This window comes from Gadus chalcogrammus, chromosome 11 (assembly GCF_026213295.1).
Source record: "Gadus chalcogrammus isolate NIFS_2021 chromosome 11, NIFS_Gcha_1.0, whole genome shotgun sequence".
In the NCBI taxonomy this organism is placed as follows: Eukaryota; Metazoa; Chordata; class Actinopteri; order Gadiformes; family Gadidae; genus Gadus; species Gadus chalcogrammus.
The window spans coordinates 6,336,864-6,352,182 of NC_079422.1; the positions used below are offsets into that span (position 1 = coordinate 6,336,864).

General features: G+C 45.0%; 1 protein-coding gene across 4 annotated transcripts; it reads right to left on the bottom strand.

Annotated features, from left to right (window-relative positions):
- Window positions 1-505: 505 nt before the first annotated feature.
- Window positions 506-15,215, bottom strand: LOC130391951 (aryl hydrocarbon receptor nuclear translocator-like). Of its 4 annotated transcripts, none has more exons than XM_056602319.1 (20): window positions 14,900-15,215; window positions 14,318-14,411; window positions 14,011-14,064; window positions 13,874-13,921; window positions 12,950-13,163; window positions 12,490-12,700; window positions 12,150-12,252; window positions 11,294-11,359; window positions 11,069-11,154; window positions 10,868-10,944; window positions 10,577-10,711; window positions 10,380-10,454; window positions 10,131-10,282; window positions 9,743-9,865; window positions 8,773-8,863; window positions 7,636-7,817; window positions 7,198-7,393; window positions 2,884-3,061; window positions 2,645-2,781; window positions 506-2,302 (listed from the first exon to the last, which is right to left on the bottom strand). In XM_056602319.1, the coding sequence occupies exons 1-20, from the start codon at window positions 14,934-14,936 to the stop codon at window positions 2,219-2,221; spliced, it is 2,343 nt and encodes a 780-aa protein (XP_056458294.1). In that variant the 5' UTR covers window positions 14,937-15,215; the 3' UTR covers window positions 506-2,218. The 4 variants fall into 4 exon arrangements, with proteins under 4 accessions (XP_056458294.1, XP_056458295.1, XP_056458293.1 ...); XM_056602320.1 differs by having other exon boundaries at window positions 2,884-3,058; window positions 9,743-9,868; XM_056602318.1 differs by having other exon boundaries at window positions 9,743-9,868; window positions 14,900-15,214.
- Between the last annotated feature and the right edge of the window lie 104 nt (window positions 15,216-15,319).

The window sequence follows — 15,319 nt, forward strand, 5'->3', positions numbered from 1 at the left end:
AGCAATGACAGGAAGAGGAAGCAGGGCAACACCAGGATAACTATGCCAGACCACACAAAGGTCCTCTTCTCAAAACTGAATCAACAAAAAGGTCTCACTCATTTGCATCCCAGAACTAAGTGCTGTGAAAGACTAAACCCATCTTAAACCTACTGACCGCATCCATGCCATCTGTTTCACCCCGGGCTGTAAAGGAGAACCAGGGAGGATGAGCTTAAGGAAATCAATCCGGAGTGAGATCTGCAGATCACAGCTTCTTCAGCAAGACAACAGATACCGGTGGTGGGTTTTGTTTCTTCAGAGAACACGGCAGAAGAGTAAATAAAAAAGCTGTTCTTGAAATAGCCATGACCAACATAATCAGCTGAGTGTAAAGAGAGATGCTTACCATGTATAAATTAGTTAAGCAAAATAGTTTTTTTCCGACGTATTTCATTCGGCATCACGAGAAAGTAAAAGAATGTCACGACCGTACTCTAATACTACACATAAAATTGTACCCAGTTGATTCTGATTATTGAACAATTTAATAGAAAAACCAACACTGCGTTCCTCTTAACAGGACATATACAGATCCAGTATATTTAAATATTTGTGTTTCTATGCGTGATACCAACTTCAATTTACATCATTGTAAAAACCTGGTTAGAGAAGCCAGGGGATGAGAACAAGACAACGTGGTCACCAAAACTCCACTCTTTAGAAATCTAAATAAACTGTAGACATGGATTTAATGTACACATATTGGCTTACAATGTAACAATAAACTTTAAGTCTTTTGAACATCAATCTCTCATCCCTTGGACTCCAATAATGGTCCACATTACATACATACTAACTTTTGATTGTTAAGATAAGGGACAGTCTTCTTGATGTCCTTATCTTATTTAATTAAATGGCCATTTTTGTTTAACCTCACATTTGAGAACAAAAGCCTGGGGCATAACTGTTTTACACATCTTCACTTTTATCCTAGAAAAACAAACCCTGATTAAACCATTTTTTAAATACCAATGATAAAAGCACAACAGACGGCTCCAAAGACCACCGGCTGACCCGATGAAACGTAAGTAAAACATGGCAACTAGATCATAACATTACTATCATAAAACAAAAACACAATGATGGCTTTAGAAGTACATAATTCCTGGTTGTTAATTATTGCTGCATTACATTATTTCCAGCCGCCCAACTTAAGGTTACAAAAGGACAATCAAACTTGGTGGAATTCAGTGTGAAAACACCCACACTTGATTCAGCCAGTCAAACGTGACGTTTCTTAGCAGAACCCTGGGCCACACATGGAAAAAACAATGGTGTTGTCCTCAACTATACTGCATGTACTCACTTGAAATACATTTATGGCATTTTTTATGCTGTGTATGGAGAATTTACACATTTGCGACAATCTGCATCTATTACTAGTCTCAGCCTCACTGGTAAACTAATTTAGTTAAAACCCAAACATGACTTGTTCCCTGTGGAGGGAGCAGTAGAAGGAAGCAACGAGGCGCTCTTTGAATGCAGCCGAGAGCTCCTGCACAGTACGTCTGAGACAGTGGGGGGGGGAAGGAGACGACACACCGACATGCATATTTGCGTGCAAAACAAGAGAAATCCCCAAAGCTGTATGTCCCCATCATTTCCTGAGAGTTTCACATGATCGATTAGGTTGGATATGCATGTGTAAGAGATCACAACAAACTGCTGGTTTATCAAATGGCTGACAAAAAGCTGAGAAGTATCCAAGAATCCTTTCAATGAAAGTCTTTTGTGCGTTTCTTTCAGTCTCCGTAAGTGTCGGAGGGGTAGGAAGATGCTACCATGCAGTCCATATATATTTCTCTATGCGTGTGTGAATTTGTGTGTGTATGTGATTGTCCACATCACGCTTTATATTATTCACATATGTACAACATCATAGGTGGTTGGCTTTAGGCAGTGCTAGCAAAATAAATTCTACAATGGCCTTGATAATGTGATGATGTCCTCTTCTCGCCGCACCTCCATTGTTCTGCTCATGTTGTCCGCAGGCAAGATCACTGGTCCAAAAGGACATGGTGGGCAGGGCAAGAGAGTGCTACTTTATAGGGGCAGCAATGGCGTGAGTGAAGGTGCGAGAGGCGAAAAGACCAATGAGGCAACATTGTAGAACAGGAGGGGTAGTGAGAGAGGAGGGTTTGGGGGGTATACATGGCATGTGGATGTCTTGACTGTTTCACTCGTTGAAAGAAGGGTAGATGGGAATCTCAAAGTCGTCGTTGTTGAAGCTGGCGGGTGGGTCCAGGATAGACAGCATGTCCTTCAGCGGGGGAGACAACGTTGTTAGGATATTACAGAGTAAGATGACACGGTTGAGAGCGAGGGAGTAGTGTTAACAAGAGCTAGCCCATGGCCTGGGGCCAGGAGTGTCACCATGAGCCTGTGTGAAGAAGCCTGATGTGGGAGAGTTAATGTTTGGATTTGTTCAAATAAACCATTAAACATGTCACAAAGTCTTTCGCTCCATGTTTAAACGCAGTTAATTAGAACTTGGCGTAAGTGGCACTAGGAATTGTTTGGGGGCCAGTGTATTTATTTAAGATTGCATTGGTCCAACTGAACCAGCTGCAAACACACTCAAATATAATTTCCAGTGACTCACAGGGAACATGTCTTGCTGGTTTCCCTGAGCTTGAGGATGCTGCTCTGTGTGGTTCTGTGCATGTTGCTGGCCTTGCCACTGGGGCCATACTGCCTCCGCTGCCTGGGTGGGGAACTGGGCTGCAGACTGTGGGCCACCTGGAAGAGACGAAACAGCTTACTATTGTGACGTGCTGCTCCAGGATTAAAAAGAACAGCAACAAAAACAACAACAAAATAGAAAGAAAAGAAACCATCTACCATAACCGTTGGTGTTGAGGTTGGGTCGAGCGTTGATATGCGAGTAGTTGGCTCCACTCATAGTTGTCGGAGCAGCACCTGTTGGCATGTGGCCAAAGGAGTTGGAGGGGCCACCTACAAATCCACCAATGGCAGCAAATGGAGGTGACATCGTCTTTGCAGCCTGGGGGGCCACCTGCTGGACAGAATAAGAACAAGCATGCTTAGTGTCTTCAGAATACCTTAAAGGGACACTGTAATATTTTCAGTCATTTATTACCTCAAATCAACATTCATAAATAAGTCCTCATTGGTGTAAGATTATCTCTGCCAAAAATCTCACTTATCCTCCTGAGCGAAGAATAATTAATATGTAGTTACATAGGACGGGTAAGCTTCATGGAGGCTTCCATGTTCTTCCGGTCTATGAACTGCCGAGAGGGACAAAAAGCACTACGTGGTCCAGGAAATGCAAACGCGTTTTTTGAAATACTTCCCTGTCTTGCTCAAGGAATAATTACTCATACATCATTAGCTTACACTAATGATTCAATGCAGTTTGAAATTTGTTTGAAATAACAAACCTCATCATCACTCGAATGACTCGATGAGGTAATATCGGATGTCATGACACAGCTTCTTGGCACATACTGCCCACCGTAGTTTTTGAACAAGCGAGCACTATTAGTTTGAATGCGATATACAATTGTACCACTAGATGGGAGTAATTTTTACACAGTGTCCCTTTAATAAAAGGTGTGTCCTGGACTCAGATTTAGTCTAATCTCATTTATCAGGCCAGCCGCCAGACCCATCGTTGCTTGATCGGCAATTAAAAAATCATATGTTATTTTATATTCACACACACACACACACACACACACACACACACACACACACACACACACACACACAGGTCAGGGATTTCTAATTTTGTGACTTTGCGTTGTTTAAATGCTTGAAAATAATGATTTGGCTTCTTGGTGTCCCACAGCTGTGGTTAGGCGACATCTGCATTACATTTTGAAAGAAAATATATAGGCTTCTATTAGCCTTCACAGGCTCATATAATATTCCGTGAGATCGTAACGGTTCTGAAACTGAGACCAAATCCGCAGACGCATCGCAGACCGAAAACAGAAGTGATGCCTGTGTTTATTTCCCCGCCAAAAAGTTTGTGAACGTTCAGCTCTGCTTGCAACTCATCTAGCGTTCTTCTTGTGATGTCGGGAGTGCCTTAAGGTCTGTGTAGAACTCTGTCTGGGCAGCTGGGGACCGGGGCGTCCGAGGGATGGCTACGCTTCTCTGACACAGGTCGTGCGGATGGGTGGAACTTGTTCTTCGAGAGAGGGTTAGGGTTCCCGGAAAACTAAAGTAAAACGGAATTGTGTGTGGATGGTGGGAATGTCTTTGCACCTCATGATTCGATTCTGATTATGAGGTCAACGATTGATTCTAAAACGATTATCGATGTAACAATTTTTTTGTACATTTCCATGCGTGATTTTCAAAAATATATAAATCTGAGTTTTGTGATGATCATTAAAGGAGCATTTCACCGGTGCAGATATGAATATGTATTGAAATTGGGTCCTATATGTAGTCGAATAATAAAATAAAATTCTAATTTGGTGCCGTCTTGACCGAGAAAAGGCAGAAAGTGACTTTTTGGCGCTTGTGGATTGAAGACAACAACTCCCACCATGCACAGCTTCGCTGGCGGCCACTCCCGCTGATCATCTCCGCCTATCGGACACCTCCTTGTTCCATCTACTAATGGAACAAATCAGCGTGGAGCTTGAACCGACGTCACTAGAGTAGTGACGCTTGCACAAAAGCATACGGCCGACATCTTTCCTTATTCTGGGTGGAAATAGTAACATAGTTACGCCATTAAATGCGTTTATGTAAACATTTTTAGCGAGAAATGTGCATTTTAATTTCATAATGTTCGCTCGTTGAATTTGAAGGATGTTTGGTTTGATAGTTATGACGGAGAGGGAACGCTCCATTCACTTGCATGGACAGCGTCTCTGGTCCCTAAGCAACCTCAACGTCTTGGCGGACTATATTATTGTTATTTATATCCGAGATTATTTAATCTAACCCGATCTAAACTCTATCATGCACCCAAACATGGCGGCGTTTGGGTTTCCTACCTCTGACTCCTAAATCCAGCGCAGCCACAAGCGCGTTGAACCATTTTTGTGACACACAATGATCAAGCGACAAGTTAGGCACGTTACACGCGTTTGGTGTGGCCGTAGGCCGTGTCCACCAAAAGCGTTTTTTTATGCGGCTTCACCCAAAAAATCGGCTTCGTGTGGACGGGGCCAAGAAGGCGAACACACGTCACCAAGACGGGGAGACAGCGCCAGGCGACTTACGCCACTATCTGCCAATGGATCGTGGATGCCTGGGCTGATATAACAGTCTCCACTGTGGTCCAAGCTTTCACGAAGGCAGGAATAATCACTGAACTGCCAGGCAACAGCAGCGACACTGACTCGGATAATGACGAGAGGAATCCGGGCATGTTGGATGCCGTACTCGCCCAACTGTTCAATTCGCACGCACAAGAATTCGAGGGATTCGTAGACGGGGAATGAACTGAAAAAGGTGAGCTTACTGTTAAGAGATATTGATCAGATATTGTTAATATGCACATTAACGTTTGAACATCGTTACCATGGGAGTGACCGGAGTTGTCAGAACGCTTAATACAGTTTGACTTTATCTGACTGTTTTGTTGACATTCTCTTTAGCACAGCTCGGTCTTGTCGATGCATAACGCAACCCCAGTCAAACGTTTGACTGCAGTATCTTCTATTCTATGCGCCTAATAATCCGGTGCGCCCTATATATGAAAACAGTTCTAAAATAGGCCATTCATTAAAGGTGTGCCTTATAATCCGGTGTGCTTTATAGTACGGAAAATACGGTAGTCCTCGTTTGTGTTTCTTTCGAAATGGTGAACTTTTGCATGGAGCCATCTTCTATGTCAGATCCAGTACCCTCCGCCAATGTACTTCAGTTTTAGCAACAGCCTCTGTTATCTTAGCTTCAGACGCTGTGGATGTTAGTTTCTGCTGGTGAAGTCCCACCCACTGGCACTGCTCTAATAGGTCTGTAGCGTCAGTGGGTCCCACCCCCTAGAGGGCGGTGGGACTAGTGGTTGTAGTCTTACGAGAATCATCTCCTCTTACACTTCCTGTTTTCTTGTACGCAAAAATCGTCATATTGCGTCATAAAAAACAGGAAGTGTTGGAAATCGATACGGATCTCTCCAGTCTCTCCAGAAAATAAGGGAATGATGCTAGACCATTCAAAAATATGCGGGGGGTTCTAAAAATACAAAGCTTATGTGAAATGGGTGAAGTTGCCCTTTAAAGACATCAACAGATGAATTAACTTATTTAATATTTTATTATAGAAAAAGCTTTTGTCAAAAATATGACTTTCTATGAACAATGAAATAATCAATGCAGCTTGCATTACAACACAATATGGAAGTTATTTTCTTTCTAATCTTTCTTTTCTATGTCATTAAAGAAAAAGCTGCTCTTGAACTAGAAGGAGATTGTGAGTCTGGCTGTGAGTTTGCGTGCATGCTATGCGTAGGCTGAATCGCAATCGTGTCAAGACAAATCAGATTGGCCAATACACACTGAAGATCAATTTAATAATTTAAAAAATTCTAAAATTATTATTTATTTATTTTAGTTCTGATTATTAATTTATCTGCATCGAGACGGAATCGTTCTTGGGGAATCGCGATTCGCGATGCATCGAAGAATCGATTATTTTTCCCCTAGTTGATGCTGAAGCTCCACCTGGGCAGCGGATTGTTGAATACCGTCTATTCTAAATACTTTAAAATGACATCCAATCATGACAAACCCTGCATCAATAACGAGGATATGGAAGTGTTTGAGTGATGATCAATTTAAGTTACAAGTGAATGTACCAATCACGTGGCACCATGTAATGGCATTGATAGGGAGAAGGCAGTTAATCCGGATCCCCACAAAATAAATGGAACCTATAGGCCTTAATTTGTGGAAGCCAAGCAATGCTGTGGTATAACTTAATTAGCACTCTCGTTCTCGGAACGATGTTGACTAAATGTATTTCTTTCAGAGATTCGAAACCCTGAAGATCCAAGCCCCCTCCTACAAAATACATTTGGTAATGAGACTTAAATCAATATGATGATTAAATATGAATAGGAATCCACTCAATATCCTCTAAAGGGGAATTCCTAAAAAGCTTTGATTTGCTCAGATCAGCAAGCTGGTTATAACAGAGTGTGAGGCTGTGGGATTAGGAGCTCACCTGGTTGTTGAAGGAGGGCCTGGGGACCGCCCCCGGCTCAGCCACGGGCCAGCCCCCGGTCGGTCCACCCTGAAGGGGGTTGGTGGCGGCGGCCGGCGTGGTGGCAGTGGGAGCTCCGTTTTGACGGGACATCTGAGCCAGCATCTGACCTGCTGAGTGAGTCTGCTGGCCCATCTGTTGGACCATGCCCACGGGCCTGCCAAGCCAGACCACAGCAGAGAGAGAGAGAGAGCAGTGGTTGGTGTATGCGTGCAGAAACACAGGTTCAGACAGATCTCTCGACATGTCAAGAACTGTAGTTACTCGACACACACACACACACACACACACACACACACACACACACACACACACACACACACACACACACACACACACACACACACACACACACACACACACACACACACACACACACACACACACACACACACACACCTATAAGCGTCACTGGGGCGGTTAGGGGTGAAGGTGTTGGCTTGAGGGTACATCTGGGCTGTGGGGGTGGAGGGCATGTTCTTGGGCTGCTCCTGGCCTGGGTAAAGAGCTGGGTAAAGCTCTGCTTTCTCCAGGCTCTTTGTGTGGTCTAGCCCTGCTGCCGTCACAGCCTGCACCGGCATCTGTGGTTCAACACAAATATTATATAGCTTATTCAAACTCAAAAGCACAGACCTCCGCAGGTTAAATAGGATATTTTAGACTGACAATGTCAAAATACATATCTCTAATATAAAGTATAGACAGTTTCACTCTTTGAAATATCGCAGGAAATCAGTCAAAATGTTGTTGACAATGGATGTCATTTTGTCAAGTCCTTGACTTTTATAGCCTATTTGGATTGGCTTCAAACCAATCTAAGTGGTATCCTGCCATTGTGTTCAGCAGAGAGAAACACATCTTGATAGCGCCTAAAACAAAGCACGGTAAAAAAAACAAATCTTTTACGTTATGAGATGGTCCCCTTGTATGAGAACGCGGTGTATACCTGCCCAGGAGACGTTGGGGCAGCGGCACTCCTATCGAGCCATCGTCCGCTAAATATTTCTACACAGGCGAATAACAAAGTAACCGTCCCTTAGCAATAGCCTAACTTAAATGCAATCCTCACAGATATGTCTCACGTTTCAAAAAGTTCACATGGATTAATTGATCCCGCTAGCACTAACAGTTAAAAGCAGGTTATAAAAATAGTTTCTGTGGATCTCCGGTGTGAATGTAACACATAGATAGACTGTATAAAAATCCTGTTAAAAAATGTAAAGATATAGAAGGGCCCATACAAGTGAGAATACAATGATTAAGAGGAGCGGAGAGGAGGGGCTATTTACAGACGGCCCCAGCAACAATGTGTGGCAGGGAGAGTGAGCGACCAAGAGAGTCTGAGCAAATCAATGCGCTATGTGTAGCTCCACATTTAAAATACAATTTTTACCCATTTTAATTACAAAAAAAAGAAAAAAGCGGCAGTCAATGTTGATATAGTGGCAGCTGTCACAATATCAAACACAATAAATAAATGAATAGGAAACACTGTGCACAACATACCAGACACACAGAGGACTAGGGGTGTCTGACCTGTGGAAGGGTGATTTGTCCAGCCTCGTAGCTAGCCTCGCAACCTCCACCTCCTTCTAGCTCCGCCTGCTGCTGCTGCTGCTGCAATTGCCTATCGGAGAGAAGGAGGGAGTGCGAGAGAGAGAGAGAGCGAGAGACAGATGGTGGAGAAAAGGGATGGAGAGAGGGAGGGGATTTGGGGACAGCAGAGGAGAGAGTGAGATACAGTATATCTATCACAACAGGTATTTTTTTCAGGGTCCTCCACCAATGAGCCAGAGATCCCAAACACCTGCCAACTGAAGAAAAACAAACACACAACCCACCACCAGTCACCATGGCAACCGAAGAGAAAGAGGACAGAGGTAACGACAACGATACCTTTGGAAAAAAAGTCAGTCACCTAAACCACAGGGGCGGTGTTAAGAGTTTCCCTCCATTTCTACCTATTCCATGATGCACAGAACAGCAGACATGCTTTTAAAAACATCAGCAGCTCTCAGGTTCTACAAGAGGAAAGACTCCGATACCACTTTTCCACCAACAGCTAACAGGTTCCGTTCCGCCCGCCTCATGTTGACCGTTCTAAGCATTTCAAAATAAATTGGTTTCCGGATCCGAAAGTGGGCCCTCAGCCGGAACCCCAAAAATAGCAGGTTTTCTTGGACTGAAGTGCGAACCATGACCTCATCAGTGGGTGCGTCATGTTCTACAGGATGAAAACTACTGGTAAATTCCAGTTTTACGCCTCTCTACTGATGACGCATCCCTGATTCAACCGTTCCGCTCAAAACCAGTGGAAACGCAGACTAGTTTGGTTCATAGCACCAAGGTCCAGGTATCCTGAACTAGAGCTGATGTGGTGGAAAAGGGCCAAGAGTGAGGCAAACGATAAACAGGCTGAAGAGGTGCAGCAGTCGCCTTCAACCGAGAGCCAGCTCCTGCTCTCCAGGACGGCGGAGGAGCAGGGTGGGAGCTGGTCTGGTCTCACCTGCTGGCCACATGACCTGGGCTGAGAACCACAGGGAGGCCGTTTGGGCTGCCCTGCCCCAGGGAGGGGGTCATGGAGCCCCCCGGTGACGAGAGGGGGGTGGGGGGGTCCTGACCCGAGGTTCTACTGCCCCGCAAACATGAGCGGAGCAGAGGGGAGGGCAGGGAGTGAGTGGTTAGACTAGGACCTGACCAGAGGACACACTGCGGTAATTGGTGGGGAGGCACTGGGGGTAGGGGGGGGAATGTAAAACAGTTTGTCAATCACATTTCTCCACAACAGTGGAACTTGACTTGATACGAACAGACCAGATCATTGTCTTTGAAATGATGTTTTGCAACTGCATTGCGCAATGCTGGACATGGAGGAAACGGCAGAAGTGACTCACTTGACGTTGGCATTGGTACAGATGATGTACTCGATCTCCTCGGAGAAAGGGTTCTGGAAGGTGAACGAGCTGGTTCTCATCAAAATCCACTCTCTGGATTTGGAGCGGAACCGGAACATCACCGACAGTACCTGTCCCTTCAGCTTCACCACCTGACGACCAAACCAATAGTCAACTCCAGTGCATGATGGTGGTCTGCCATGGATCCCCCCCACACGCCACCACCGCACACACGCTCCCACGGCCTACCTGTTGGAAGCTGTCTCTCAGCAGCCCCTGGTCTTCAGGATGGGCCAGCTCCAGAATGCTTTTCCCAAGTAACTCCTGTGAGAGGGAGCGGTGACTTTTAGTGAAGGAATTGTTTTCCGTGCCCTGACTCATCTTGTCATGGAGGTCTCATTGTGAGCTGTGCAGTCCGGTAGCAGGGAGCAGCCAGTAAGACTAACCTGGGGCTGGTAGCCCACGGTGGCCATACAGCGGTGGTCTACGAAGGTGAAGATGCCCTGGCAGTTGTGGCGCGAGATGAACTCCACGGGGACACTGATGCTGTTGATGTCCAAGTCGCCCGGGCAACAGGTCACCTGACACGGAACAGGGAAGAAAACTTGAACATGCGTTTCCCTTTCAGTTGATATTATGAATGAAGACAGAGAAAACGGGTGGGGGGTATAAAGGAGAGTCTCCCTTTGTTCTAGGGAGTTCTCACACAGGCATCAGACGCATTGCGCCCGTCCTACCTGTAGTCTTCCGATGGCAACGAGACAGTAACGACTACCCTGAGTGTTGTCCGCTTCTTCGTCGGTTAGAGACACTCCTAGCAGACGAGCACACATACAAACGCACGCATCACATGCTGTAGCCTCTCATTTATACAGATGAGTAGGATGCCATCCAGCATTACTTGCGCTTCTGTTCCTCAAATCTAAAAAGAGTGTTACCTGTAGGAGGCCATGACTTAATATATCCGGTACAGTGGACCACTACATACTGCTGCTCTCCTTCTCCCGCTGCTCCCAAACCATTCCTGTGATGTAAAGTCAGTTCAGCTATCATAAATCCGCCAATTCGACATTTTTTATATAATCAGATCTTAAATCCATCCTAAATAATGAAGCTGCCAAACCTTTCTTAAAACAACAGATATTTAGCCTCCTTGAGCTCACCTGTTCCTATTCCTCAGGAAGTTGAGTCTGTTCATGGATAAGGGTTCCACTGCACACGAGCCACACCTGGAAGCACAGGCACACACCTCAGTAGGAGACAAAACACACATCTTGTCCTTAGGGGGGGAAACGTGTACTTGGGTAAAAAGGGACCCGTCAAGCAAACCACAGACCATTACAAAAATATAAAGTCTGTGCTGTCTCGCAGTAATGCATTGTTGAGGACTGCAGTTTCCTGCACGTCAGGTTTTACAATAATGACTGCGCGCCACGAAAGCCCCTACTTCCAAACTGAAAGTGACATTTTTAGCACCGAAGTGATTCTGGTGGTTTATAAAAACAAAATCCCACTTCTCAATAGCAGTTTATGCAGTTTGAAAGTCCCTTATTTTTTAAGTTAGAAAGATATTGAACCGACATTAAAGGTCTGAAATACAGTGATGTGACGCGGGGGACTGGAGAAGTGTTCGTCGGTACGAGTCCCTCGTATTTGGCAGGGTATACCTGGCCGGGCATTCAGACCGTCGGGCAGCAGCACTCATCTCTGGGTCAATATTTCAACACAATAGGCGAATTACTAGGTACCCTACCAACAGCTTCACTAAAATGCAATCAACTGGATGCATCTCATTTTCCCATAATGGATACAATATAAAAATGCTGCATAGAAGTGTATCCTGCTAGCTCTACAACAGTAAAAAGCAGGGTAAAAAACTGTCATGGACAACTTAGCAGGCATAAAACAATAACAAATTGACAAACAAAACTGAGATTTTAACTAAATTATTATTTATCTATCCCAGCTGCCCGGATGAAGCCTCTGCAAGCACACACATATCCACCAGTACACACACACCTCATTCTGCAGATGAAGGAGCGACGGGCCCCCATACTCATTCTGACTGAGGACTGGGGGCTCTCTTTCTTCACCGTTCCCGTCTTCAGGTCCAGCATACGCCCTGAGAGAATCAAGACAACGGGCAGGTGGGACCTCAGACAAACCACTGGTCTAATGAGGGGTCAGGACTGTGTGGAATGGTTTCTGTTCGGCCACTGGAAATTAATCTGAATGGGGTGCCTATTAACGTAACATCAGTGACACTGGAAGTGGGTCAGCAGGAATGAAAAACAAACAAATGTAATCATATATTGAACAAGTGATTTTACTGCATCTCGAATATGTGGCGTTTCTCTACCTGTGGTGTTCTCTGCTGTCGAGAGCTGCTCCCTGAGCTTCTCCGTGTCGTCAGGGTGGAGCTGGTCATAGAGGGAGGAGCCCAGCCAGTCAGACTGGGACTGGTTAAGGACGGGGGTCAGGGAGTCCGAGACGTGAACGATGCGACCGGTTTCACAGGACACCACAAACAGGAAGCCGTCAGCCGCCTCCAAAACCAGATGCTTCAGTTCCTTCAGACAGAGGGCGGGGGAGGCATTCAGGCTTAGATGGGGAACTCAATGGGCCGATCCTAATTCATCTCAATACAAACCACATGCTGAAAATATACGTCTATGTTATACTGCTACAATACAAGATGGGTAATCAAGAGACAAGGACAACTGGGGACTAAACTACGAGGCTCCAACACATGCCTCATGAACCACACTATATAAAATATCACAAAACAAACCACTTGGTCAAAAGGGATTCTCCCAAACCTGGTCGGTGAGGAAGCATGGCTTGTATGTGCCGTCTGTGTTGGTGGTCCCGGGCCCTCTGAGAGACTTCATGTGCGACACCGCCATACGCAGGATAGTGAGCTTGTCGGGTTTGCGCGCCAAGGCACTACAGGTGGGCACCATGTCGGACAGCTCTGTGATGTAGGCTGTCATCTTGTTACGCCTCCGCCGCTCGATCTCGCTGTGGTTCTCCCTGGGGTGAGAGAACGAGGGGGGAGAGGCGGACGGGTGACGGAGAGGAGGGGCGGAGATGGGGGGGAGGGGGGGGGAGAGAAGCAGTCGGGCAGGTGGACAACATGGAGTAGAGGTAAAGAGTTAATGTTGCAATGTAAATATGCAGATTGGGAAGAAGTGGGAAAGAGGGAGAGCATGATGTTGTGAAAGAAACAATGGATGCACACACTTAACTAATGTGTATTCAATGATATTGTATAATGATAGTGGCGAAGCAAGAGAGCCTGAACTTTTAAAGCCAGCCTGAGTGAGGAAGAGAGGAAGTGCGAAAAAATTATCTTCAGTTGTCCTGAGAGTAGAAGAGAAGAGAAAGTGAGGTAGAGAAAAGGGGAGGGATAAAGGTGTGTTGCTCAAGAGGTAGAGATAAAAACCAAAGTAAACCAAAATCCTCAACACACAGAAAGACACACTTCTTAAACAGTGGATAATAGGGCAACACAGGATGGGAGCTGGCTAGCATCTCCTTATATGCAAAGCTGCGATCTTCATCCAAATCCCTGGTAATTAAATCTGCCCCCTAAAATACAGGCCAATACTAACCCTAACTATACTAAAAGGGTAGAAGGCAAGCTGTGTGTTGGACTAAGGGGAGGAAAGTGCAGAGCAGCAGTTTGATAAAGGGAATGTTATGGATACAATACACAAACCTTGTATTTGTAATGGTCCTACCTGGCATATCTCTCTTTGTCATTGGAGCCCCCTGATTCGTCATCACACCTGAGATAATAAAGTGATTTTACAAAAATTAGCTCGAATTACATGCTGATTAAGCAGCAACAATAAGCTTGACAGGCATTCCCCCCTACCTAAAGAGCTTGTTTCCATCATCGTCGTCATCATCTTCATCGTCGAAATCTGGCCTATATTAATTGGGGTAAAGGCTCTTATATTAGTGGCATGAATTTTAAATATTCGCAGAATAATGTATACCAAACGAGTGAATTATTCTTAACGAGTAATATGAGGTTGCATAAGTACATATGTTGCATATAGGTACAAAAAAAGAATATCGGATTATTTCGGCTTTGATTGTAGGGATCACTACCTAACCAAATGCGGCAAAATAGAGAATATTCTGATAAAAATGTAACATAGACCGTTCTTAAGACTTACGCTGCTCGTCTTTTAATGGCTCCTTTCGGCACAACAGCTCCGACAGTTGCTTGGGCGCCACTTGGGCCCATACCCAGATTTGAATTAGGTAAATCTAATCAAAACAAACATTGATGTGCATTAATGAAGCCATTTGTTCGACTAATGAAGCAGACTTCGACCTTTTTCATGAAAACCCGTCAAATACAACGACTTGATTTTAGGTATGATACTAAAGTAGCCTATTTGCAGTAAGTTAGTCCAGTTTAACAACCACAACATGTTTTCAGTGGATGTCCAGCTATCACTATCAAGCTATGTACTAATTATCAAGCAATGTTTTCATGTCTGAATGCCAGGCAATGTTAGATATTTGCTAAACTGCCAGCTGGCCAGTTCGGTATTATCTCCACAACTTGTGCAATCCCTGGCCAGCCTGTGAAACACAGAACAGCTCTGACTGGGAACCATTATCCTCGCAACACAGCTAGCTGAGGCTGTCACGCTATCACAAGTGTCATATTTAGATACACAATAAACGCATCTGGCAAGTTGACATCTGCATGATCGTGGAAGATTTTCCTAACATGAGCGTCACGTTACCTGGGTTTGGAGAAGGAATGTCCATGTCGGATAACATAAACAACCAAAACAACTTCAGCTACGGAAAATCCCAACAAAAAAACAGGGTTAGCTCGGTGCTAACTAGTTTCCTGTCAATGTTCTGCTGGCGCTCGAGCCTTTATTTTAAAAAGGCCAAAATCCAACGACATGACAGATAGCCTACTTTAGACTTTGACAGCCCTGACTGTTCAAATTCTGAGAAAGAGATACTATATGTTATTTGCTGACACTTTCTCGATTCGCCCCGGTTTAAAGTCCCGAGCTATCCAAGATGGCGTGCGGGAGCGCAAGCCAATGCAAGCCGCTACAATGTATCCAGTTCTGCTCGCGCTATTGGACGGCCCACAAGTTGGATACAAATGACGTACAATGGGGCACTTCCAGATTTTCTCAACCACG